Raw genomic sequence first — 26,408 nt, forward strand, 5'->3', positions numbered from 1 at the left:
TTTTTGGATTGGGTTGTTTGTTTTTTTTGATATTGAGCTGCATGAGCTGCTTGTATACTTTGAAGATTTAATCCTTTGTCAGTTGCTTCGTTTGCAAATATTTTCTCCCATTCTGAGGGTTGTCTTTTTGCCTTGTTTATGGTTTCCTTTGCTGTGTAAAAGCTTTTAAGTTTCATTAGGTCCCATTTGTTTATTTTTGTTTTTATTTCCCTTTCTCTAGGAGGTGGGTCAAAAAGGATCTTGCTGTGATTTATGTCATAGAGTTAAACATACATTTTAAAGTGATTTTTAAAAGTTTATTTGTTATGTTAGATCATCTACAACAGTCTCCCTGAATTGGCAAAGAAAATTAAAAGTTGATTATAATTTATTATCTCTGCTCTTGTATTTTATTCAACAGACATATTCATCATTTGTATTTGTAAATGGAGTTACTCTGAGTTTTCATGGCTTCTGAGCTTTTTGTTTTTGTTTTCTTAGGAACAAGAAGACTCAGGAAATATGGTCAGCATTTTAATAACACTGTAAGTCCAAGATAATAAATGATTCTACATAGTTTTTAGTTGTTCAGTTTCATTAATTCAGAACTTCATCATATAACTTGAAATCCAACTGGCTCTGGCTTTTTCTTTATTAAAAAAAACAAAAAACCCCAAAAGGAAAAAAGACACTTTATTTTCCAGTGTTAGGCCAGTTTGTCCTCAAATTAAGTAGAATCTCAACATCTTGTTGAGCCAGTTTATAAATTCCGACTTCATTTAATGCCGCTGTGGCAGGAGGTTGCCCTGAAGTTGACTGCAGGACATCTCTCAGAAGTAGGGCACAACCAGTGTTCAAATTCAAAACAATACAGGCTTCTTTTACACTGTTTAAAAAAAAAAAAAGGCTGCAGGTAAATGAGATCTCCATTATCTATATCATCCCATATTACCCTGTAACAATTTCATTTTGAAAAACTAAACAACTACCCTGCACTGCTAGATCATATCATTTATAGTTTATAAAAACTATTTATAGATTAGCTATTTGGCTCTTTTAATGTGTTTTGACTGTATATGTACAGAGTTTATATTTCATTAGATTACTATAAGGTAATAGGATCATTGATTTCAGTACGTATCCATTATTTCCCAAAATGTGATACTTGATAGTAACAGTCTATTAAATGTAGCTAAGACTTTAGGTACATTAGGATACAGGAAAAGAGAAAATTAAGGGACAAAATAAAAGCAGACAGGTAGAATACTAAAAAAAAAGCAGAAATAGATACCTTACTGAAATGAGCAAAAAAACTTTCATTTTATCTGTTTAAAAGGAATACTTTATAATCTCAAAAACCGAAATAATTTAAATTTTACATCAACAATTTCTAAAAATACTTGTAAGAATTCTCTTACATCCATTTATAATTATACTTAGAACCAAAATTAATATCAAATGTTTAAGAAAACAAATTTTCTTCAGGCCTGGCCTGTTATTCAGTACTAAATATATTTCAAATTTCTTCTATTTATTGAATATGGCAGAACTGCATTTGCTTTCATTTTCTATTTATTTCCCAGTAATAAGCACATAGGAGCATTACACCAAATATTAGAAAACAAAGCCCAACGTATCATTTGTATCCAGTTCTGGTCAAGTTTTTGGGGTCATGGGTCACATCTTGTATTACTGGTACATAATGAATACTTTAAACTGTTAACTGATGCAATATATATTTAACATCACTGGAACCCTAAAGCTGTTAAAAAAAACGAATCAACTTCCTCTAACAATTTGATACATCAAAATTAATTGTTAAATATTGCACTTACTGTTTAAAATAATTTTCTGGCCTCTTGCAATAGTGGGAAAACAAAGGGAAAAGATTCCGAGTCATATCGAAGTGCAGCTGAGCTGCTCCTCCTTCATTGAAGTGATTGGCAAGAATTATCTGAAAAAAAGGACAATTCATATAGCAGTTGCCTCTATCATCACAGCCCAACATACAGTCTACTCTTACTTACTTCTTGGTAGATGTATATGTCCAGCTTCTCTACAAGCATTTGCCAGAAGATTTTAAATAAGGAGAAGCAGAGCTGCTGCTCCAATTGCAGTAAACGGTCTCGTAAAGTAAGCAGTAAGGGGCAAGCCGAACTGGACAGGGACATCACTGCCTGCTCTGACTGCGATGGCAAGGACAACCACCTGGAAAAAAACAGAAACAGCACTGCCTGAAGCACATTAATTTTTATTATGAAATTTTTCATCTCTCTGTATTTTTAAAGATTTAACAAATCATTTTAAATGTGGGGAAGTGCACTGTCCTGGGGCATTTTGGGTAAGAAAAAATGTACAGCCCAACATTAAAAACTCTTTCAGAAAATAAATGTACTTACGTTTGTTTGCTTATTTATTTAATTTTATTTTTTGGCCATGCCACACAGCTTGTGGGATCTTAGTTCTCTGACCAGGGACTGAACCCAAGCCCTGGCAGTGAAAGTGCTTAGTCCTAACCACTGGGCCGTCAGGGAATTCCCTGTACCTATGTTTATATTGTAGTTCTCAATGAAATACTCTTTACTTAATGAGGATGATAAGTTTTTTAAATCCCCAATTTTAATATGACTTACTGATATAAGAGTTAAAATGTAAAATGCATTTACATTTAAGACATCAGCTAATTTTACACTCTAATTTTCAGCAAAACAACAGGGACTAATAACACTTCCAAACTGATAACAAGTCCTCTGTGTGACAGGACTGCTAGGACAGACATTGCCTGCGCTCAAGGAGCTCACCGTCTGGGAGGTAACAGATGTCACAGGAATCATGAGAGTGGACTAAACGATAGCACAGGCATGCACAGGTACTACAGCAGCACCTTGCTTTGTCAGTGGGTGACAGGCTAGGCATTCGGCCCCATGCCAGACACCAGCTCGCTGGACTTACAGACACATCTGAAGGTTAAGTTATGATCAGTTTATTCTGATTAAGAATGTCTGAATATATTTTAGAAACAGTTAAAAGTCTGGAGTGCAAAAGGCCAAGCTCTGTGCTATCTAGACACTTTGGAAATCTGACTGCATGTCACCTTTTAACTTCTATCAAACTGGAGTTGAGAGTTGACTTATAAGAAAGTACAGAGGACTTACCTTTCTTTTTTATACAATTTTGCAGCATCTTTAACTTCTCTAAAAACATGGTCTACTTGCCGGGTCAGCATGTCATGCTTTAAACGCTCTAACAGGTTAATCATGTCATCAAAGACAGAGCTCTCCATAGAGGCCAGTTGCCCCAGCTGCAATTTACTGAGAGTGTTATTCTCTGCAAAGACTTCCAGTGCTGCCTGTTGAAGTTGTAGAAAGAACTGAAAGCAAAAATATGTTAACATGTTTAAGATACCTTTTTTTTTTTAACAGCTTGAGATGTAACTCATGTACCGTACAATTCACCCATTTAAAGTATACAGTTTGGGGACTTCCCTGGTGGAGCAGTGGATGAGAATCCACCTGCCAACACAGGGGACACAGGTTCGAGCCCTGGTCAAGGAAGATCCCACATTACCGCGGAGCAACGAAGCCCGTGTGCCACAACTACTGAACCTGAGCTCTAGAGCCCATGAGCCACAACTACTGAGCCCACATGCCACAACTACTGAAGCTGGCGTGCCTAGAGCTCATGCTCTGCAACAACAGAAGCAACCTCAATGAGAAGCCCCCACTCGCCACAACTAGAGAGAGCCCATGTGCAGCAGTGAAGACCCAACACATAAATAAATTTAATAATTTATTTTTTTTAATTAATTAAAAAAAATACAGTTCAGTGGCTTTTAGTACATTCAGAGTTGTGCATCTGTCACCACAATTTTAGAACGTTTTCATTACCCCACAAAGAAATCTCACACTCTCTGCCATCATCCCCCAACCCCCTCCTAGTGGTTCCCCACCCCACTCCCACCTTGTTCCTGGGCAACCACGAATCTCCTTTCTGTCTCTAGACCTGCCTGTTCTGGACACTTCATATAAATGGATTCATACAACCTATGGTTCTTTGTGACTAGCTTCTTTCACTTAGTATAATGTTTTCAAGGTTCAACGATGTTGTAATATATATCAGTATTTCATTTCTTTTTATAGCCAAATGATATTCCATTATATTTACCCATTCATTAGTTGACAGACATTTGGGTTGTTTACACTTTTATGAATAATACTGCTATGAACATTCGTGTACAGTTTCTGCACAAACATACGTTTTCATTTCTCTTGGATATATACCTAGGAGTAGAATTGCAGGATCCTATAGTAAATCTATGTTTAACCTTTTGAGGAACTGCCAGACTATTTCCACAGCAACTGTACCATTTTACATTCCCATCAGCGGTGAGTGAGGGTTCAGATTTCTCCAAGTCATGCTAGTAGCTGTTACTGTGTCTTTTTTGTTACAGCCATCCTAGTTTGTATGAAGTGGCATCCCATTGTGGTTTTGATTTGCATTCCCCTAACGGCTACCTTCTTTAAGTGCTCATGTTTTTCTAGACACAGATTGAGAGCTATAGTAAACCTAGAAGATATATGAGTTAAGAGAATTAAAATGTCATTTTTGTACAGTATTATTTTAGGTAGAATTAGTAGTATTCTTTCTGCCCTACAGGAAAACAACGCTGTGGGTAATTAGCAAAACGTTAAAAACCTAAATGTCTATTAATAGGAGACTGGGCATGGCTACTAGGGATTGTTCAGGGATGACATGTGAGAGGCCATCTTGGCATTTCTGCTGAAGCTGGCAGGGAAGTGGCAGTGTCCTTTTGAGCCTGCTCATGGACCGTGGAATCCTGGAGCCACCCATGGTCATACTTACCAGAGCTGGCCTACGAGTGAAGCCAGGAATGAACAACTTTAGAGCAGCCGTGCCTAATCCTTTCAGTTACACAAATTCCTCACCTCCTCACGCCACCCCACTCCCCTACTTAGGCCAGCGTGAATCTGGGTTTCTGTCACCTATGACTGAAAGATTCCTAATTCTGAATGGCTGGGTTATGTCAGGCTTAGCACAGTCTGGCAATGGACAGACAGCTGTTAGTGGAGAATCTAAATGAATGGAAGGTGAACTCTACTTTTTTCTGTGTAATACAAGCGCTTACATGATTTTTATTTAGAGCATTCACAGGCTGAAGGACTGTGAATGTGATTAAATGATTTTTTAATTAATTATTTTTGCCTGTGTTGGGTCTTCGTTGCTGTGTGCGGGCTTTCTCTAGTTGCGGTGAGCAGGGGCTACTCTTCATTGCGTGCGCGGGCTTCTCATAGTCGTGGCTTCTCTTGTTGTGGAGCATGGGCTCTAGGCGCACAGGCTTCAGTATTTGTGGCACGTGGGCTCAGTAGTTGTGGCACGTGGGCTCAGTAGTTGTGGCTTGCGGGCTCTAGAGCTCAGGCTCAGTAGTTGTGGCACACAGGCTTAGTTGCTCCGCGGCATGTGGGATCTTCCCAGACCAGGGATCGAACCCGTGTCCCCTGCATTGGCAGGCGGATTTTTAACCACTGCGCCACCAGGGAAGCCGTAAATGATTTTTGATGGTAAACAGAATTTGTACCATAGTAACATACCAAACACAAAATTCATTCATGACTTGAAGAGTCAACTCTAAAATTTGGTTATTTCTCTCTTGACAGAAGGACCCAGTTAATTCAGTATCAGATTATAAATTTTCTAAGGCTAGGGATGATGGCCAATTCATCTTTGTTAACAGACTATGGCACTGAGTAAAGTAGTTAATAATGTTCCACAAATATTTCATTGAAGCTAAACATGTGGTCCTGAATGAGTCTCTTATTAAAATCACTGGCATAAGAATCAAGAATGACAATTTGTTTCACGAAAATCTTAGCAGAAAATGGAGCGCTGTGGTGGGGTGAGTGAATAAAAGCACTTACTAAAATTAGGAACATGACACATAAAAGTACATAATGAATGAATGTATTCTGATTAGGTGACTTTATAAAGATAGATGCATTCATCATTACACTCCACTTATATTCATTTTATGAAATGATTATTTTCCTTGCTCAGCAGAATGATATGCACATGTATTTCAGTTAACATTTTTGTAGAAAAGGCTTTAAATAATTACGAAGTCCCAACCAAAGAGTCCAGATTAGAATAAACTATGATTGTGTTTATTAGATATTTATCTTGTTTGTATCTGTTATTAGTATATTTATTTTTGTTTCTTATTTTTTTGGCTTATTACCCTGATAAAGACTTTTTCATTTTGTTTTTTCTTTCACAGTAAAGGAAAATATCTTCTATATAATGTGCTAGCAGTATATAATTTTTTATCATAAATTCATAATTTAAAATACATTCTTGTCATGTTTTCTAGACTTTCTAACTCAGGCATTGAATATTTTAAATGCCTGTGTGTGGCTATATTTCATTTCTGCTTTTATTTTTTGTTTTATTACATTAAGATTTGACAATGTATAGAAATTTTAATTTACCTTCGTTCATATTTGTGACTCAGCTGGACACACTCAAAAATTGTGTTTCCCTTAGTATACTGTGGACTTACCACCAATCTCCAGTTAATCAGTCTTTCTAATTATTTAACTCTGTAATTATTCAGTTCCCACTTTATCACATTTTAAAAGGGATGTTTTTAAGTTAAAATTATAGTTGTTTTATTTTCCTACTTTCATTTAATGACACAATTATACACATAATACTTATATTTATAATGTGTCTTCATATTCATTATCCTCAGTATAGTTTTTTCACCATTAAATGTATATTTTACTGTTTTATGGTCATCTTAATCCTGTGTTAATGCTTTCTGCCATGAAATGTACTTCATGGGCCTTGCTGGATTTTTGTATCCACACATATGATCTTAGAACAGTGATTCCTAACCTGAGGACACCCTGTCCAAGAAGGAGGTCTTGGGGCTTCCCTGGTGGCGCAGTGGTTGAGAGTCCGCCTGCCGATGCAGGGGACACGGGTTCGTGCCCCAGTCTGGGAAGATCCCACATGCCACAGAACGGCTAGGCCCGTGAGCCATGGCCGCTGAGCCTGCGCGTCTGGAGCCTGTGCTCCGCAATGGGAGAAGCCACAACAGTGAGAGGCCCGCGTACCGCAAAAAAAAAAAAAGGAGGTCTTGGAGGCCCTCTGCAATCATTTTAATATCTAAAACAGCTAAAGGAATTAATCTATTTATGTTAAGGCTATAAAGACTAATTAAGTTTCTTCACTTTTAGTTGGAAGAACATATTAGAAAATCTGGTTACCAAAAGCCCTGATCACCAATATATTCCTTGGATTAATAAAAAGAGTAAAACTAAAGTACTAGTTAATAATTATATTTAGGCAGATCAAATCTGCCAACACATGGACTCTGCATGGAGAAAGGAAGGATAAGTAAAATCCTTGGAGGTAAAAGGCCTTTCACAGTACTTGTTACTAAATCCAGGGTTTGATTTTTAGATTTATTTAAAATATACCTTCCAGGGTAAGAAATAACTAGTTAATTTTTTTGGATGTGATAACAGTATTTTTTAAAAAAATATTTATTTATTTATTTATTTTGGCTACATCAGGTCTTAGTTGGGGCATGCGGGATCTTTCATTGCAGCACGCGGGCTCCTCTCTAGTTGTGGCGTGCGGGTTTTTTCTCTCTAGTTTTGGTGTGCGGGCTCCAGGGCATGTGCGCTGTGTAGTTGCGGCATGCGGGCTCTCTCATTGAGGCATGCAAGCTCAATAGTTGTGGCACGCGGGCTTTGTTGCCCCGCGGCATGCAGGATCTTAGTTTCCCGACCAAGGATTGAACCTGCGTCCCCTGCACTGGAAGGCGGATTCTTTACCACTGGACAACCAGGGAAGTCCCCTGGTGTTGTGTTGTTAAAAAAGGTGTTCTTATCTTTTAGAGATACATATGAAAATATTTACCATGAAATGTATCTGAGATCTACTTCAAAATAATCACACATGGGGGTAGAGCAAAGGTTTAAATGAAACACAGTTTGTATAAGAAGCTGGGTGAGGACTTCCCTGGTAGTCCAGTCCACACTTCCAATGCAGGATGGGTGCGGGTTCAATCCCGGGTTGGGGAACTAAGATCCCATATGTCATATATATATCATATATGGGTGATAGGCACATGGGAGTTCGTTTTACCATTCTATTCACTCTTGAATATGTTTGAAAATAAACAAAATATTAAATAATTTTTTAATGTATGAAATACTTAGGTTAAAAAATGTTTCTATTTTTATGACTTCATAATTTATGTTTTGAGGGCACTAAAAAGGTATCAAATGTTATTCTTTTATTTTCCTTAAAGTCCTGAACTTTATTGATTTTGACACCATTATACAATCTTAGCTTTTCACGAGATGGCAATTACTATTCATGACATTTACCAAGTTCAAAGTCTAAAAAAGGAAAATGGTTCACTTTATAAACAACAATTTCACGAAAAGATGGCTTCTCCAGTGATTAAAATATCAGGATTATTTAACCGTTTGAGACTTGAATGAGAAAAATATGTACTTTAATCACACCTCCTAAGTTTGGCCCAACTGTGATTCTGCCTAACTTGCTTGCTACAGATTCAACATTTCAAAAGGCAAAACTGTTGAAGTTACTAATATATTACTTAATATAAAAGATTAACTTACAACATTGTCAGCCCAATCTGCTAGTACTGTTGAGATATAGTTCACGGCATTAAGAATTGCACAATATCGAAAGCCAAGGGAAGCTCTAGTCTCTTCTTTCATCACCTGAGTTAATCGTATCCTAAAATCATCTACTAAGTCCTTCTGTAACTCCAGGAACTGCAGCTTTCTGGAAGCTGTGGGAAGATTTTTATATCTGTCTGTGGAGAAAGTTAACAAGACATATGAAGGTTTATGGTACCATCCATGACATAGTTATAGGTTTTTCCTACTGACTGGCTTTGGTGCCTTTGTCAAAAATCGACCGACCACTGAAGTATGGATCCATTTCTAAACTCTCTAAGTACGTGGGTTTCCCAAGTATTGGTATTTGTCAAAACTCACTGATCTGTACACTAAAGATCTATGCATTTCACTGTATATGAGTTATGCTTCTAACACATTGTGAATTAACTATACTGCAATTTAAAAAGTTATGCCTCAATATTTTAAACAGGCATATGAGAAAGTTATATACCAAAACTATTCTATTTCTTCAACAAATAAATGACATTTTTTAAAAAAGGAAGGAGGAACTAGGATAGGTTAAAAGAGATACATAGTTAAGGAAATGCTAAGATGTCTGAAATGTTCTCTAAGATACTTCAGGGGAAAAAAATCTGGATTTTGGGGGGAGAAAAACACATAATAGAAAAGTGATAGTTTTAAACCTTAGTAACAGATACCTGAGGGTTCGTTATGCTACTTTTATATATATAAGAAAATTTCCATAATAAAATTTTTTTTAATCAGTTTTTCTAAATTTTTTTGTATTTTAGTGTTTTTCATATCTTTCTTACAGTTAGAATATAGAATTTACTGACTGGCCTGGAATGACACCTCTTCAGGTTACTAGACAGGCCCAAGCAATGGACAAGACACTGGAGGATAATGGCAGTGAGGGCTCAGTGGCACCTGGAGAACCAGCAGGCCTGCAGTGCCCTGGGGCAACGTGGATGGCTGCAGACCAACCAGGGCTAGAGGCAGCTGGGCCACCCTCCAGCCAGAACATTCTTGCACCATAAGAAGAGGTCCTATTACTATTCCAATCCCTAAAGTTACTTTATTATTTTACTGTTCTACAATCTTTGATATATCAAGGTGAAGAAAATAATATATAAAATTTAGGTCAATCACCATTTACTGAAGACACTCAAAAAGTTGAAAGGCAAGAGATTTCAGGTAATAAAATTAAATTATTTGTTTTTATGTAACGATTCAGGAATTTTCCCCTCATGGAAACTAATGTTTAAGATCTTATTTAGATTACTAAAAATCTAAAAGCTGGAATGCTGTGCTAGAGTTCTGCCAAAATAGAAACTGAATTTGAAGGTATTACAATAACCACTATATATTTTGTCAAACTACTTGAAAAGTACCATGTGAAGAATCAGTACTTTCATTTACTTTTTAAAATTTTATGTATTGAAGTATAGTTGATTTACAACGTTGTATTTAATTTCTGTTATACAGCAAAGTGACTCAGTTATACATATATACATTCTTTTCCATATTCTTTTCCATTATGGTTTATCACATAATGGAATCCATCCCTCCGCCCCCCCCCCCCCCCCCCTCGCAACCACAAGTCTGTTAAGAGTCAGTACTTTAAAAAAAAAACAAAGTTGTATCTTAAAAGACTATACTTACCAGTTATAACCAAGAGTAGGGTCATAAACGTCTCTGCACAGTCTGGAACTTTCATCTCATCCACATCAGTGATATCCTTATATTGGGATATCCAGGCAGCTTCTGACGAGAGCATTGAGTCCATTTTTTGAAGAGCAACTGATAAGCAGGAAAAAGGATTATGTCAAACAACTAGTTACAGATTGTTACATTACAAATTCCTAACTTTTCAACTCATAATCTCTTAGGAATGGTAACTTTTCATGAAAAAATAAATCTGTAACCTCCTACTAGTTGTACTATATTTAACGTGCTCTATTCTAGGGTTAAATAAGATATTTTACTTCTCCCTGCCGTACCTACCCCAAATCTTCAAAATAGTTACACTCACTAGACAAGCCACATCCATTATGATTCCAGCAAGAACAGAAATACTATACGTAAAATCTATAAAACAGTTAACTATATACTGTACTGGCTTGAATATTCTACCCTAGAAACCTGTAGAGTGCAATTCTGGGAAAAACTGAAGCTTGATGGGAAGAAAAGAAAATAAGATGATCTCTGAAGGCAACTTGGTAAACCCTAACCAAGAAAAATATAGATGGCTCTAGTTTCTACCCAGAACTGGAGAAAATTTATATACGCATAAAGAGGCATCTCTCCCCACCCCACAGCCACGTGAGCACTTACATTTTCTCTCCACAGTCAACCATCTCTGAAAACAGGTCTCTTCTGACAGAATATGCATACAATTAGCAAAAGTGCTGGGATAGCCATGAACGCTGTGTAGTTCTCTTTCAAACAGAAGCACCTCATCCACCAAATGACAGAAGAGACTGTCATCATAGAGCAGACAAGGAATATCAGCAGCTAACTTTTCAAGAACCAGCATCATAAGGCCCCGAGAAAATTCAAGCTACAAAAATATACATAAGCATAAGGTAATGAAAATGACAAGTTATTCATGGACACCTACAACTCTAAAACTGAAATGCTTTGGACAAAGTCTCTTACCCTTGCATTTACCGAAGAGCCTACTTTGTCTAATATTGGCTGAATCTTCTCATCCAGAAACTGAGTGTGGTTCCCAATCCACATAAGTACCTGAGCCAAGTACCATTCGGGCTAAGGAAGGAGGTAAACAGTTTGAATTCTTAAGTCATTCCAACTGGAAAGTTACAGTTAAATGTCTCTATTTAATTGTAGACACACAGTACTTACAAAAATTAGTTGAAAATTCCTATATGTAAGAGCACAATTTCTACTCTGAACTTTAAATTCATGCAAGGCTTAATAATCAAATGTTTCCCAATGTACTCCCAATAAATTTCAATAATGTGGCTTATGTCAGTAAACTCATAAATTTACAATGCCATAAATATTTAAAACCTAGTACTTTAGAAATATGTAAAGTATAAATATTATATATTTTTTTGAAATAACATTCCAAAATAATTTTTAAACATGACCGTCTTCTGTTTTGTTCTTTTTTTCAAAACCTAAATTAGGAAAAAAAAATTGGCTGGTCTGCATTACAAGAAATACAAATGCTTTAAAACAGGTATAATTATAGAAGAGTAATATAAGTATGCAGCTTTTTAAACTGTCCCTAGAGATGATTCTATAAACCTTCCAAGTTTTGCTGGACAGGAATTCTAAAACATTTACTGAAAGGTAAAACCCTGCTGTGTGCTAGATGCTGGGAATACAGAAATGAAAAAGGGGCAGTAGCTACTCTCAGGGGCTGCATAGTTCAGGCTTGATGTCATAGTACTAGGACCACTGGAACCACACTTCAGGAAGCAACAATATAACTCACAATTTTCTTACTTCAAGTGATCACTGCCTCTCTACAGTTTAGGTTTATTGTTTTGTCTCACTTACACTTACTAATAGGTTCTACTTTTCTTTCCACCAACACCCCATCCAAAAAAGGAGGAGACCCATGAAGTACAAAAGAACAAGCTGAATTTAAGAACCAGAAATCCATTGTCACTCTACTCCCTTCCTATACAGATGTAACTGCCTATCCCTTGATTCCTTTAATATTCTATAAAGCCTATAAACTCATTTATAGATGACACATACAATGCCTGGTGTAATCTGGCATTTAATAACATTTACTTCAAAACACCGAGAAATTAAGAATATATATATTAAAAATAAAACATGACCCTATTACAAAAAAAAAAAAAAACACTTACCGAATCCCTCTGCTACTTGCACTGCATTAGATGTAGCAAGACTCAAGAATAGTATCCACCCCCTAGCAACTCCCAAGGTTATAATTCTCAACAAATTCAATCAAATTTCATTGAAAAGTTGTCAGTGATTGTTTTTCTGATCAAATTAAAGAAAAAAATCTCAACAGTATGCCCAGTACACATGTATAGTCCCTCAACTAAAATGTTGGTGATAATTTCCTCAAAGCCATTCCTGTCACTTATCCCCATACTCTGTCTTACACAGCTACAAATCATTTTAGCATCAGCACTTCTACTCAAAAACTAATGCTCTACTATCTTTTGATTCTCACTTTTCTTTCTGATATATTTATAAACCTGAAGGAGCAATCTGCACAGTGGAACACATGTAGATCCAGTTGTAAAAAGTGCCACAGCAAATGCTACAGCACACCCCAGGGGAAACTTCAGAAACTGGTCAGATGATGTGCTAGTGAGTGAGCTGATGCCTACAACAAATCAACACAAGTCCCAAAATATATCTATAAAGGGTAGTGACAAAACAGAAATTTAGCTCTTCAGAGAAAAACAGAAATGTGAATAGAATCAGATTTTAACTCAAACCAGCAGAAGTACAGAAAGCCTTAACATTTGCTATTAATAAAAACCAAGGGCAAGAATTGGCAAAGCACACCTTGCTTATAACATTAGTTTGTCGGTTCCCTCTGAAGTGATACCTGAACCTCTTTTGAAGGGGAGTCAGCATAATCTGGATGGGCAGGATGACAGTAGGGGATGCAGGAAGAGAGTATTTTTCTGGAAGTTGCTTTGTCTCAGTAAGTAATTCATCTCTGACATAGTCAAGTCAAGGAAAAAGAAAAGCATATGTATATGTGTGTATACACACACACAGAGGTATATGTTTGTATATACACACACGTATGTGTATGTATATACACACACACACGTATATGTATGTATACACACATTTTTCCAAGAGACATATATGATACTAAGTAAAATTATAGTACGGATAATATGTAGTCTAACTTTACATTACATATGACTTCAGTAAAAAGTACATGAAAAATGTTATTAGAATTAATCTGTCTTTCCTAAAATAAAGAATAATAAGTAGTAAGGAAACATATTCAAGTAATCGTGCTATTAAATTAGTACTACGTTAATAAGGTTTCTTCCCAATTGCCCATTTTTTTGATTGTCCCATGAGACCTATATGTGATGCAAACTTGTACAGTCATGCATTTCAGAACTCCTCACAGCCCTCCCATCCACATGCAATTTATGTGGAGGGAAAACAGTCCATGGGCATACATAGATCAAGTCCAAACCCACTACTCCCTGGCCACTTTCAGAAAGCTTTACTCTCTGGTCACTTTACTCTCTGGCCACAAATCCACTCTAGAAAAAAGAAATTTTAGTGTGTTTTAACTCCAACAAAGATACGAGGTTTGTAGTTTCAGGAGCTGACAAAATAGTGTCTCCAAGTTACTGTATATCTCAGGGGCACTGGCTGGTCGACTTATGCCAACGGTTTGAGACTGAGGGGGTGCGATGAATGGCCAATGAAGCTGTGCTAAAATTTCCTCAAAGTCACTGTAACAGAAAAGTGACACAAGTATTACAGTAAAATACCGTGAGCACCAAATATCCATCTGAAAGCAATTACCATGAAATATGGATAAATTTCTTGCCTTGTAAGCTTGTCCTTGAGAATTTTATGCCAGAATTTAACAGTGGCTCTCATGAAACCAAGAAGATGAGTACAGGATGATTCCTGAAGCTTGATGTCAAGTTCTGCCATAAAGACCAGAGTAGAAGCTGCCTCTGGGACATTATTGGTCATCAGATATTGCTGAATGTTATCACTGCAAAACAAGGCAAAACAAACTGTAAAGACAGTTTGTTCACAATAATTCCAAATGTGGAAAAACTGCTGTTTCCTCCTGCTTTATATAAAGCTACATCCAAGAAAGAATGAAGCGCCACCTTATAGTGGCTTTTTTACCTGATGTGCAAGTCTCTGGGAGCCTGGAGTCCTCAAATTCAGCATCCTTCTAAGAACAGTGGCCTGTGTTCAGGATACCTCCCTCCACCTTTCCCTTCCCACCCCTCCCAAGGTAACAGAATTTTCCTGTCACATTCCCTCAGGCACCACTCATTTCTAATAAATCTGTCTTTGACAGAAGTCTGTCATATCTTAATCCAAAGGGGAGAATGTGGGTGGCATCTGGTAAGGTCAAATATGGTAGACTTCAATTTTTACCTACTTTGCCCAGCTAAACTGGATTATAGGAAACTTAGGGAGGTGGCACCTCAGAGTCTAGTCCTTTCAAGTTACTGTTAGCCAAGTTGCAGACAAAATTTAAGGTAAGCTCTACAGCAAGGGTAGCTAACTCAAATGCCTGGCAAGGCCTGATGGGCACAGTAAATGAAAAAAGCAAAGTGGGCGGGGACTAGGACAAGCTAAAAAGCACATACCCCATCCTAAGGCTCCAGCCAAGTGCTGCCACACTGGAGTGTAGGTCCAATGTAGCCAAATCTTAAAATTTTTCAAGAGAATCCAGAAACCAAGATTTCCATGTAAAATCAAACCAATTAATCAAATTCTTTAAAAGAAGCCAAATACAACCTATCTTCAGGATTCATCCAGCCCATGACTACCATTTTGCCTATTGGTTAAATAAAACGAAACATTTAAAACTGAAATGTTTCTTTTGATGAAAATAACATTCCATATCTTAAGCCAGAATAGGAACAAAATTTAACCTTTTCAATAATTAATCTCAGTTCAGGGGTTGCAAGTGCTCTCCCTCTAGGCAGCCTGTGTACATCCTACCCAGGCCTGGCCACTTCGCTGGGTGAGAGTAAGCTGGGACTCTCATCCCCCGCTGAGTGCCACGCTTCGGTTACGCTGCTGGGTGAGCACAGCACCCTCCTTAAGCACAGGAATGTGTACTGCCACCCTGCCCATCTCCACTATGCACTAGTACTTTCCCTTCTCCCTCCACCACGAGCGGCCTTTGTTTTCCACCATCACTGCTTCAGGCCTCAACAATCATACTAATCTCATGTGTGTATTATTCTATTTCTGACAGCCCTTTAGGCCTTCCCCTACGCTCATTCTCTCATTTTTCGTTCTTCTCCTTTCCTAGTCATTCTTACTAAGTTTTTTTAACAGATTTTGTCTTGTTTTTTAAATTTTCCATTTATTTATTTACTTATTGGCTGTATTGGGTCTTCATTGCTGCGCGCAGGCTTCTCCCCAGTTGTGGTGAGCGGGGGCTACTCTTCGTTGCAGTGCGAGGGCTTCTCATTGTGGTGGCTTCTCTTGTTGTGGAGCACGGGCTGTAGGTGCACGGGCTTCAGTAGTTGTGGCACGTGGCCTCAGGAGTTGTGGCTCGTGGGCTCTAGAGCGCAGGCTCAGTAGTTGTGGTGCAGGGACTTAGTTGCTCTGCAGCATGTGGGATCTTCCCAGACTAGGGCACGAACCTTGTCCCCTGCATTGGCAGGTGGCTTCTTAACCACTGCGCCACCAGGGAAGTCCCCAGATTTTGTCTTTTATAGCTATTTTCAGAATTTAAATCATGAAACCAAAAAATCTACCAATGTAGGCAGAAATTTTAATATAGCTTGTTTGAAAGGCAATACCAGACACTCACAATCAACTACCAGTGATATGTATTTAATTCAAAAAGAGTTACAATAGACCCTTGAGGAACATGGGTTTGAAGTGCACGAGTCCACTTATACACTGATTTTTTTCAGTAGTAAATACTACAGTAGTACACAATCCCTGGTTGGTTGAATCCGTGAATGTGGAGCTAAGGATAGGGAGGAATCGTGGATACAGAGGGCTGACTATGAGTTGTATGCAGATTTGACATCTGAGGAGAGCTGATGCTCCTAACCCCTGCGTTGTTCAGGGCTCCACTGTATTTCTTTATTTTTCCCTATTCAAAAGCAGCAGGACTCTGTTTTTCATCTAATAATAAATACTGTGTAGCTCTTCTTAGGTGATACCCACTGAAAAAAATTCAAATTATAGAGAAAGCAATCCATTTCATTAAGTGACCGTCTCTAAAAGGTAAAAGAGGAATATTACCACACTGATGAGTTGTTTTATTAATTTGGCATTATAACCATTTTTATCATGTGTTCACAATATAACTATAGGACTTAAAACTTTTTACTTGGATTACTTTCTTTCAAACGCAAATTAAGCTCCCTTAAAAGTTTATGTTCATTCATAATAAAGGAAAAGAATCATTATCATAATGCTATTTTCGTAACTGGTAAAATCACATTATTATAATCTTTAATTAACTCAATTATTTAATGGCATGCACGTACTCTCTAAGACATAGCCTCAAAGGAAAATAATAATTATGAGAACAAAGAGGCCTATTTTACCTGAGTTCTTCAATTTGTGAAATCCATTTAAGATAAGCAAGATGCCGTTCAATCTCTTCAATTTGGTTAATCATGGCTCCGAGATCTTCTATCCAGGGCTGTGCAGTCAGCAGATGGCTGTTAATGGAACTGAAGAGATGGCTTTCTTGCTCCAGAAAGTGATTAAGGAATTGCTTTGATTCTTCTGCATTTTTTAAGGCACTCTGAATTCTTTTAGGGATTTCTGATGAAACTGTAAGTACCTGCCCATACCAAAAACAAACAAAAAATAAAAAATAGCAGCAATCAGATAAGATTCTCATTTTTTTCTCTTTTTTATTAGTTACCTTCAAAATGCATGTTTGTTCTAATAGAAATGAAAATTGTCACTTAAAAGCTTCAAAAGAAACGTTGGGTTTCTGCATCCTGTACTAACCAAACCTCAACATGAAATGCTCTATGTGGAGGTGTGTAGGGAGGGCCCCCAGTAAACATCTTTGGATCTACCATCATGAAGCTCAGCACTTTCAGAGGGTCCAGCCAAAGAACATTTACCTGCTTTATCTACTAATACTTTTCTTTCAGAAACAAATGAGGCTCTGATTCTAAAAGTCTGGGTAACTAGTTGCAAAAGTTCCCCAGGTGATTCTGATTTAAGCCCAGATTGAGAAGGAACTATTGACTTGGTAAGATGATACCCAGGTAATGCCTTTAGATATGATATTTATTAAATAAATTTTTCTTACAGCAGATGGAAAAACATATACAAATATCAGGCATCAGTACAATATGATAAGAATATTATAAAGGAATTTCAATTTAATCAACACTGATTAGACACTCTATACCAGGCACTGTGCTAGGGTCTGACAGATAAATTAGACACAGCATCTGCCCTTAAGCTCAGCTGGTATGGAAGAGAGATGTAGGCAAACCTTCAACAGTGGGATTAGTGCAATGAAAGAGATGCCAGGTGTAATGGTGTACTAAGGCAGTGCTTCCCAGACTTGAAGATGCATAGGAATCACCTTGAGATCTGGTTATAGTGCAGATTCAGACTTAATAGGCCTGAAGTAGGGACTGAGATTCTGCATTTCTTACAAGTTCCCACACTTTGAGTAGAAGGTTTTGGGGTGCAAGGCAATTGTGCTTGCATGGCTCATGCACAGACCTTTGCAGGTTGGGTGGAAATTTTTAGGGAAGTTTGTGCCACCAGGGAAGTCCCCCACTGGATTTTTTAAAACATTATTTCAGGTAATATGTTTATTATAAAAAGAAAAAAACTTGAAAATACAAAAAGATATAAAGAAATCACTTGTGGGACTTCCCTGGGGGCACAGCGGTTAAGAATCTGCCTGCCAATGCAGGGGACACGGGTTTGAGCTCTGGTCCAGGAAGATCCCACATGCCGCGGAGCAACTAAGCCCGTGTGCCACAACTACTGAGCCTGAGCTCTAGAGCCCGCGAGCCACAACTACTGAGCCCGTGTGCCACAACTACTGAAACCCGTGCACCTAGAGCCCATGCTGCGCAACAAGAGAAGCCACCGCAATGAGAAGCCTGAGCACCGCAACAAAGAGTAGCCCCGGCTCACTGCAACTAGAGAAAGCCCGCTCACAGCAACGAAGACCCAACACAGGCTAAATAAATAAATAAATAAATTTATAAAAGAAGAAAAAAAGAAAATAAATCACTTATTAACCAACCACCCAGAAATAACCATTATTATAATGTTATACTTATTTTAATGTTTTCTCCCTATGTGTGCATATATAAAAAAATTGGAATGATAGTGTTGTAACATTTTGGTATCCCATGAATTTACTTTTAAAAGCACATTAAAAGTCATTGTATGAAAATGTCAGACATAAATGTCAGACATAAATCATTATCAGTAGGAAGTTTCTTTTACATAATTTGTAAAACACCTAGCACATTGTAGGTCCTTAAAACCTATTAAGCAGTTTTAAATGATTAGAGTGTTTGTCACAATCTATATTTTCAAAAATGCCTATATATTAATGGTTATATTTACATTATAATGAGTATAGTACTGATATTGTTTCAGTGAGTTTTAATACTTGCCTGTTCTTCTAACTGCATTTTACTTTCTGTCATCTGTTCTATGAGTTTATCAAGTTTCTTTAAAGATTTAAGGTCATTTCCGACTTCCTTTTCTATAAATACCGCCACATAGGAAGGGAGATCACCGTTATCTGTACTTTCACAGACTGGTTGGTTTCCAACGACAGCTGCAATATTTATGTCACCTAAAATTAAAGAATAACAATTACTCAACACCACCAAGTACTATGGAGTTAAAGGAAATGCAAAAGATATACAAGGCAACATATCTACTTTCAAAAGTTAATTTAAAGAAAACACTACCTATATATGGCATTTTTGTATATATAGTACTTGTGTGTATATGTATATATATATACACACATACACAAAAATACCCTAATGAATATAGTGTGTGTAAATGAATATATGTATATATACATACACACTATATTTTATATATATAAAGCAGTCAGCCCTCCACATCCATGAATTCAACCGACTGCAGATAAAAAAAAAAGTTTTTTAAATCCAAAAAGTTCCAAAAAGCAAAATGAATTTGCCATGCTCCAGTAACTATTTACATAGCATTTACATTGTATGCAAAATTATTATTATTAGCATTAGGCATTAAGTAACCTAGAGATGATTTAAAGCACACAGAGGATATGTGTAGGTTACGGGCAAATACTACGCCATTTTATATAAAGGACTTGAGCATCCAGGGATCTTGATATTCGCAGAGGTCCTGGAACCAATGCCCCATGGATACCAATGGATGACTGTATATATTTATATATATATATATGGGTATATATATGCATATAAATACACATACGCACGTACGCACGCACGCACACACACACACACACAAATACTGAAATGAATAGCTATAAAGCAATCTATCGATCAAGTACTACTATAAAATGCTTAAGAGCTTAGGAAATTCTGAGTGAAAGAAAAATTACTAAACTCTGTCCTAGTACCCTAAGGTTGCAATAGATGTTGGCATGACAGTGCAGTTACAAACAGAACTAAACTTTTCTAGACAACTGTGTATCTTAAGAATCTTTTATTACTGAGGGGAAAAAGGTCAAATCTGATTCTGCTGATGCAGCTTTTATTAAATTAGTAATATATTTTCAAAATTTGTGAGGAATCAGATGGTATAGTCTAGAATAACACCAAAGGAGGACTCTGGTTTTAAAATGTTTAAAAAAAAAAAGAAACAAAAAAGGTATTGAAAGATCTCAAGTATACGAAAAAAATCTGAAAGGGAGAGCAATGAGTAAAAACTCCTCCTGATATAAGAGTAAAAGAGTTTTAAAAGCTTCAGAAGCGATTGTACAAAGATGTCCATTTCAGGGACTTCCCTGGTGGCACAGTGGTTAAGAGTCCGCCTGACAATGCAGGGGACACGGGTTCGAGCCCTGGTCCAGGAAGATCCAACATGCTGTAGAGCAACTAAGCCCATGAGCCACAACTTCTGAGCCCACACGCCTAGAGCCCGTGCTCCACAACAAGAGAAGCCACCGCAATGAGAAGCCCGCCCACCACAACAAAGAGTAACCCCCGCTCGCCGCAACAAGAGAAAGGCCATGCACAGCAACAAAGACCCAACACAGCCAAAATAAATTTTTTTTAATAATAAAAATAAATTAATTATAAAAAAAAAGATGTCCATTTCAGAAACAGGAAAAAAAAAAAGAAATACGAGAGAAAACACATTACCAGGAAAACTCAAAATGGCTAATGCAACCACTAAATTGTACAATCTAAAGTGAGATTCTTCCCATGGCAAATAAACTAGAATTGGCCAGTTCATATTGGACTTATTAAATATGACAAAAACAGGTGATTTGGAACCCTCTTAAGAAGAGTGGTAGCAGAGGCAACATGTACTACAGCAGAACACACAATACCCAGTGAAAACAGGAACGCTATGTAGCTTTGCTCTCATCCCACCAAGTATGTGAAATTTCCCAGAGTCCACTCCTTATTCTATGCTTGAAAGTCGATCATTTCCTGTAGTTCACAAGTCAGTTTTTCACTCTGCAGGAGTCTACACCTTCTTCCACTATCCAGAATATTTAAGACGTAATTAAGCAATTTAAGTTACCTTGAATTCTTTGTGGAATGAGGGAAGATTCAAATATATAAATTAAAAAATTCTGATTTTTATTTAAACAAAACACTTAAAACAAATTTCTAGTAAACAATCCACTTCAAAGGCAATTAAATTATTTTCCATGGTCCTACATTTGTGGACCAACAGCACTGCTCCTCTCTTCCAGAGTATCTCTACCTATACTTTTGCTGATGATCTGTGCCAGCATGGCTTTCTGAATGTGCCCTGAACCCAAGAAACCTGAAGGCTCAAAGCAGTTTCTTGACAAAGACCCACAGCCGGCTGCCATGTCCTTCTCCTACTCCCACCCCCATGTGCTAAGATGAACTGCTTCCTTTTGAAGTGTGTTTCCATGTGTAAGCTACTCCTTTTGGTTACTTATGGTTTCCTTCTTCCTGAAAAGTTTAGGAAACCTGAAGTTTGGGTCAAACTTTATAATGGTAACTCCATGTCACTGTGCAGCCATTAAGTTCCCTGATATTAAACACACTCAAGGGACTTCCCTGGTGGTGCAGTGGTTAAGACTCTGTGCTCCCAATGCAGGGGCCCCGGGTTTGATCCCTAGCCAGGGAACTAGATCCCACATGCACACCACAACTAAGAGTTCACAGGCCACAACTAAGGAGTCCACATGCCGTAGCTAAGGAGCCAGTGAGCCGCAACTACGGTGCCCGCCTGCCGCAACTAAGACCTGGCGCAACCAAATAAATAAATTAAAATTTTTAAAAATAAAATTTTAAAAAAAAATTGTTTTTAAATAAATAAATAAACCACGCTCAACTCTAGTAAGTCCACAACTTGAATGATTCCACATACAGGGTTTAATCTCCCTAGAGATGAGTTGTACCTAGAAATTTAAAAAGCAAACAAAAAACAAGATACTGTAAAAATTCAGAGTAATAGCCAGTGAACTCCAAATGAAAATAAATACTATAAAATAAGGGCCCTGAGAAAAAGAGGGTAGAGTTCATAGAAACCAAACATTAGAATAAACCTGAACATACAGTGCATTTCTCTACTTCAGGTTTGCCTGTAGGATTTGGTTGTCTAAACAAACCATTAATGGTTTGTTAAAAGCTTGACTGTACTAGTATATATTTCGTTACAAGGACTACAACAATTTCTAAAAAACAAAACAAACAAAAACAAAAAACAAACAAGATGTGTACATGAGAGATAAAGCTGGGGCAACAATACAGAACATCCTGAGAGCTCTGCTAGTGGGACTTCACCTCTGTTCTTCCTTGGAGCTGCCCTTGTAGAAGTGGCTCTTTACCAAAAATAAAGCGTTTTTCTTTTTTTTTTTTTAATTGAAGTATAGTTGCTATACAATATTATATGTTACAGGTGTACAGTATAGTGATTCACAATTTTCAAAGGTTATGCTCCATTTGTAATTATAAAACATTGGCTATATTCCCCACATCGTACAATATATCCTCATAGCTTTTTTTTAAAATTTTTATTGGAGCATAGTTGATTTACAATGTTGTATTAGTTTCAGGTGTACAGCAAAGTGAATCAGTTATACATAAACATATATCCACTCTTTTTTAGATTCTTTCCCATATAGGTCATTACAGAGTACTGAGAGAGTTCTCTGTGCTATACAGTAGGTCCTTATTAGTTATCTATTTTATATATAGTACGGTGTATATGTCAATCCCAATCTCCCAACGTATCCCTCCCTCCCCCTCCCCCCCGGTAACCATAAGTTAGTTTTCTAAATCTGTGAGTCTATTTCTGTTTTGTAAATAAGTTCGTTTGTACCATTTCTTTATGTTCCATACATAAGCAATATCATATGATATTTGTCTTTCTCTGACGTACTTCACTCAGTGCTTATTTTATACATAATAGTTTGTAATTCTAAATCCCCTACCCCTATATTGCCCCTCCCCGCTTCCCTCTCCCCACTGGTAACCACTAGTTTGTTCTCTATATCTGTGAGTCTGCTTCTCAAAAATAAAGTTTTAAGGAAACAGCAATGAAAGGCAAGAGGTTATAATCAGCCTCGTTAAAAAACAACAGTCACTTCTGACAAAATGAAGATAAGAATATCTAGATAAAGATATGCCTAAATGCAAAATGTAACTACAAGAGATTAACATAATATATACCAGTATTTAGTACTGTGTATGTTCCCCTCCCCCAGGCCTTAAAAAAACCAAATTTTCCTTTGTTCTCTTCAATTTATAAGAATTAAAAGCTTCACATGCAATGAGAACGAGTAGCTCACTGATAGGTAGAAGTGAAACTAGTAAGAGTCTATGCCTCAACTTCCCTACTATAAATTCTAACATTTGCCCAGCCTACACTCAAAGGTTGTAAATGGGACTAAAATCCATGTTTCCTGAATTTCAAAACAATATTCTTATTTTCTTCTCCTTCAGATACGATCAGAATTGGCTGGTCTGCATCAAACTTTATTACTACAGGACTCCATCTACTATTAAGTACAGGAGTCACAATGTTGACTTTTTTTTTTTTTTTTTTGCGGTACGCAGGCCTCTCACTGTTGTGGACTTCACTGGCGGTCCAGTGGTTAAGACACCATGCTTCCACTGCAGGGGGCACTGGTTTGATCCCTGGTCGGGGAACTTAGATCCCGCATGTCTCGGGGTGTGGCCAAAAGAAAAACAAACAAAAAACAAAAACAAAAAAACCCCGCGAAACCCCAGGTCAAGTGGCCCAGGCTCTTCCACCGATATATATTTTTTTTTTTTTGCGGTACGCGGGCCTCTCACTGTTGTGGCCTCTCCCGTTGCGGAGCACAGGCTCCGGACACGCAGGCTCAGTGGCCATGGCTCACGGGCGTAGCTGCTCCGCGGCATGTGGGATCTTCCCGGACCGGGGCACGAACCCGTGTCCCCTGCATCGGCAGGTGGACTCTCAACCACTGCGCCACCGGGGAAGCCCACAATGTTGACTTTTAAAATTTATCTTATATAAAATATGTGAGTTGTGTGGTGTATCTGCAGACACAGAGGCAGGGCTATGTGCAGAGGGAATGTTTTGTGAAGATAAGCTTGCTGTAGCTTAGGGAGTAAATTCTATCTTCACTTTTTACAAAAAATTATACTCTTTTGATTTAACCATTTAAATGCAGCATAGTACATTCTTAGTCAAATGACATTCTTCAAAATGACACAATGGTGATTTGGGGGGGTGGTTAATGTCTCTCCTTTCCTCTATTTTTTGTAAAGAGCACTTCCAATTGCAAAGAAATTGACCAAGCCAACAAAGGAGGGTCTAGGGCTCAGTGGCATCAACTTCCCAGGCATCTGAACGGGGCAAAGGTGGAAATGGGAAGGGTTAAACTGAATGATATGAGGTACTCTCAAATCCTTTAAGGAAAAGGAGCTAACTTGTGGCAGCTGTGACTGTCAAGTGCTATGAAGTACTCAGAGCTTTCTTTCTGAGGCAGATTGCAGCAACAGGCAATGTTAAGGGCAAGTCTAACTCCTAAAGCCAATATGGTAACACAAGCACCCTTTCTGTTACTACTACTCATTCCCAGACTATTTGCCGTGATGAGAAGAACCAAAAACCCTCTGATAGAACAGCTGTGCCATGCTTCCCGCTTCCTCTCCCAGTAAATTTCACTTCAAAAGGCCCTCAAGATTCCTTGATTTCCAAAATCTTGCCACATTTAGCTTATAGAAGTAAAATACCAAATGTCCACCCCCTGGTGTATGCTCCTGTCCTAGGAAGGAAATGGAGATAGTGACCTTTTCCCTATCCAGTTCAAGATCCAGGAACCAAATTATCTGTTGTGCTCTTCCCAGATCAACGATTACCTGCAAATTCACTGAAGGTAAATACAACTGAACAATGATCATTTGACTCCTTTGAATGCAACTAGGGTGATGGTCATCTCTCCTAGATCATTAGCCCCTCGAAATTCCTGATGCTTCATAAGTTGATGCTTCACTGAAGTAACAGGCAGGCCCCAATTACTCTGAATCCAGTATGAAGGGCAGCACTGGAGTGAAACCACAAAAGTCCCTGCACTAGGTAGGGCACAGGAAGTGCTCTTCTCCAAATCATCCCATATTTTACCATCCGGAAAGGCAAAAATATGTGTATGATGATAATCAGTATTTAATACAGAAAGAGAAAAAGAGATGCTTCATCTAAAAGATAACAGGCTAAGACCCTTCTCGATGCAGACCCTTGAGGGCAGAGTTTTGGAGAGATGGCTGGGTAGAAAGTGCTAAGGTGTTTGGAGTCCGCTTACTTTTCTCCTTGATGTTCTTCCTTTGGTCACCATTTTCAGAGCAGCACTAGAAGGAGATCAGGTGTGACAAACACATTAAGACTGAAGTGATAGGTGGAACTCGCACAGGGTTCCCAGAGGGCATCCACTGGAAGACAACAAGGTCCCAGCCCCCTCCCTCTGGGGCCTTCCTGAGAGGTCAGGATCTGGAGGTTCTAAAACGGGCCACCTCCCTGGGGCCACCACTGCCACCTCTCGAGGCCCGGCCTCCAGGGCCACCTCCCCAGAAGGACCTGTGTCATCTCACCGGGATCACCAGAGCCACCGCACTGGGACCACCTCCCCCGGGAAGTCTTTGCCACCTCACCAGAGTTGCAAGAGTCATCTCCCCCGGGCCACCGCAACCGCGTCCCCAGGCCGCCAAGGACACTTCATCGAGGCACCCTCCCCTGGGAGGTCTGTGCCACCTCACTGGGCCACCAGTGTCCCCGCCCCGGGCCATAAGGGCCGCCTCACCCGGGTTGCCGGCGCCTTGCCGAAATCGCCGGCCAGGAGCATCCTGCCTCCGCGCGAGTCCTCGGCTTCTTGCGCAGCCAGCGTGGCCAATGGACTCCGGCTCCGGCCAGTGATCAGACACCAGTAGGGCTTCGAGACCGTAGCTCCCAGAGCCACAGCAACTTCCTCTGCCGTCTCTCTGGTTTCTTCCTCTCCTCCCAGAGAGGCCCTGCCCACGCAGCCGCCGGCCGTTCCCGGTGGCTCCCCCTGGCGGCGGGGGGCCGGATCGGCTGCTCTGGAAGGAGAAGGGGGCGGGGGAGGGGGCGGGGGAGGGGGCGGGGGAGGGGGCGGGGGGAGGAGGTCCTTCTCAACCTCGGTAAACCTCCTCCACAGCATTGGGGTCGTTAAGGATGGAGCTTGCAGGTATCCCTCTCTGCACAGTGTAAATTCAATATGAATCATTTCAACTTATATTTTAGATGATATCCCAGATGTTCTGAGTGTGAGGCGGCGTGTTGACTAGCTTTAATGTAATTTGGTTGGACAGTTTAGTTGCGGAATTTCCGGTGTCTTTATCTTTG

At 38.7% G+C, this 26,408-nt stretch overlaps 2 protein-coding genes across 8 annotated transcripts in view; one reads left to right on the forward strand and one right to left on the reverse strand.

The window, feature by feature from the left end:
- Positions 1-26,408, forward strand: part of PUS7 (pseudouridine synthase 7) — a 105,127-nt gene that overhangs the window by 17,436 nt on the left and 61,283 nt on the right. The window contains exons 4-5 of one of the 7 annotated variants that reach the window (XM_029233641.1): positions 481-524; positions 2,017-2,219. The exons of 2 other annotated variants lie outside the window; for them this stretch is intronic. In XM_029233641.1, the coding sequence (XP_029089474.1) occupies positions 481-517 (37 nt within the window). In that variant the 3' untranslated portion in view covers positions 518-524; positions 2,017-2,219. Of the gene's footprint in view, positions 1-480; positions 624-1,847; positions 1,983-2,016; positions 2,220-26,408 lie in introns of those variants that run through there. 4 more of the 7 variants (XM_029233642.1, XM_029233644.1, XM_029233643.1 and 1 more) reach the window with 4 other exon arrangements.
- Positions 1,943-25,993, reverse strand: RINT1 (RAD50 interactor 1). The gene is made up of 13 exons (XM_029233645.1): positions 25,849-25,993; positions 25,354-25,399; positions 19,007-19,191; positions 16,943-17,184; positions 14,224-14,397; positions 13,976-14,125; positions 13,203-13,359; positions 11,340-11,450; positions 11,016-11,241; positions 10,344-10,481; positions 8,655-8,854; positions 3,135-3,349; positions 1,943-2,187 (listed from the first exon to the last, which is right to left on the reverse strand). Exons 1-13 carry the CDS (start codon positions 25,888-25,890, stop codon positions 1,974-1,976), a joined length of 2,100 nt encoding a protein of 699 aa, XP_029089478.1. The 5' UTR covers positions 25,891-25,993; the 3' UTR covers positions 1,943-1,973.

The sequence above is a fragment of the Monodon monoceros genome, unplaced genomic scaffold (genome assembly GCF_005190385.1).
Source record: "Monodon monoceros isolate NGI ecotype Baffin Bay Population unplaced genomic scaffold, NGI_Narwhal_1 Super_Scaffold_2, whole genome shotgun sequence".
NCBI classification, from domain to species: domain Eukaryota; kingdom Metazoa; phylum Chordata; class Mammalia; order Artiodactyla; family Monodontidae; genus Monodon; species Monodon monoceros.

Excerpts from the sequence above, each read along its gene's own strand:
- RINT1 (XM_029233645.1), bottom strand. The coding sequence starts at position 25,890 with ATGCTCCTGGCCGGCGATTTCGGCAAGGCGCCGGCAACCCGG. Across the intron at positions 14,398-16,942 it reads TCACAAATTGAAGAACTCAG|TGATAACATTCAGCAATATC; the intron begins GTAAAATAGGCC and ends CTTGTTTTGCAG. Across the intron at positions 10,482-11,015 it reads GTTGACTGTGGAGAGAAAAT|TTGCTCTTCAAAAAATGGAC; the intron begins GTAAGTGCTCAC and ends CCTGCTTATCAG.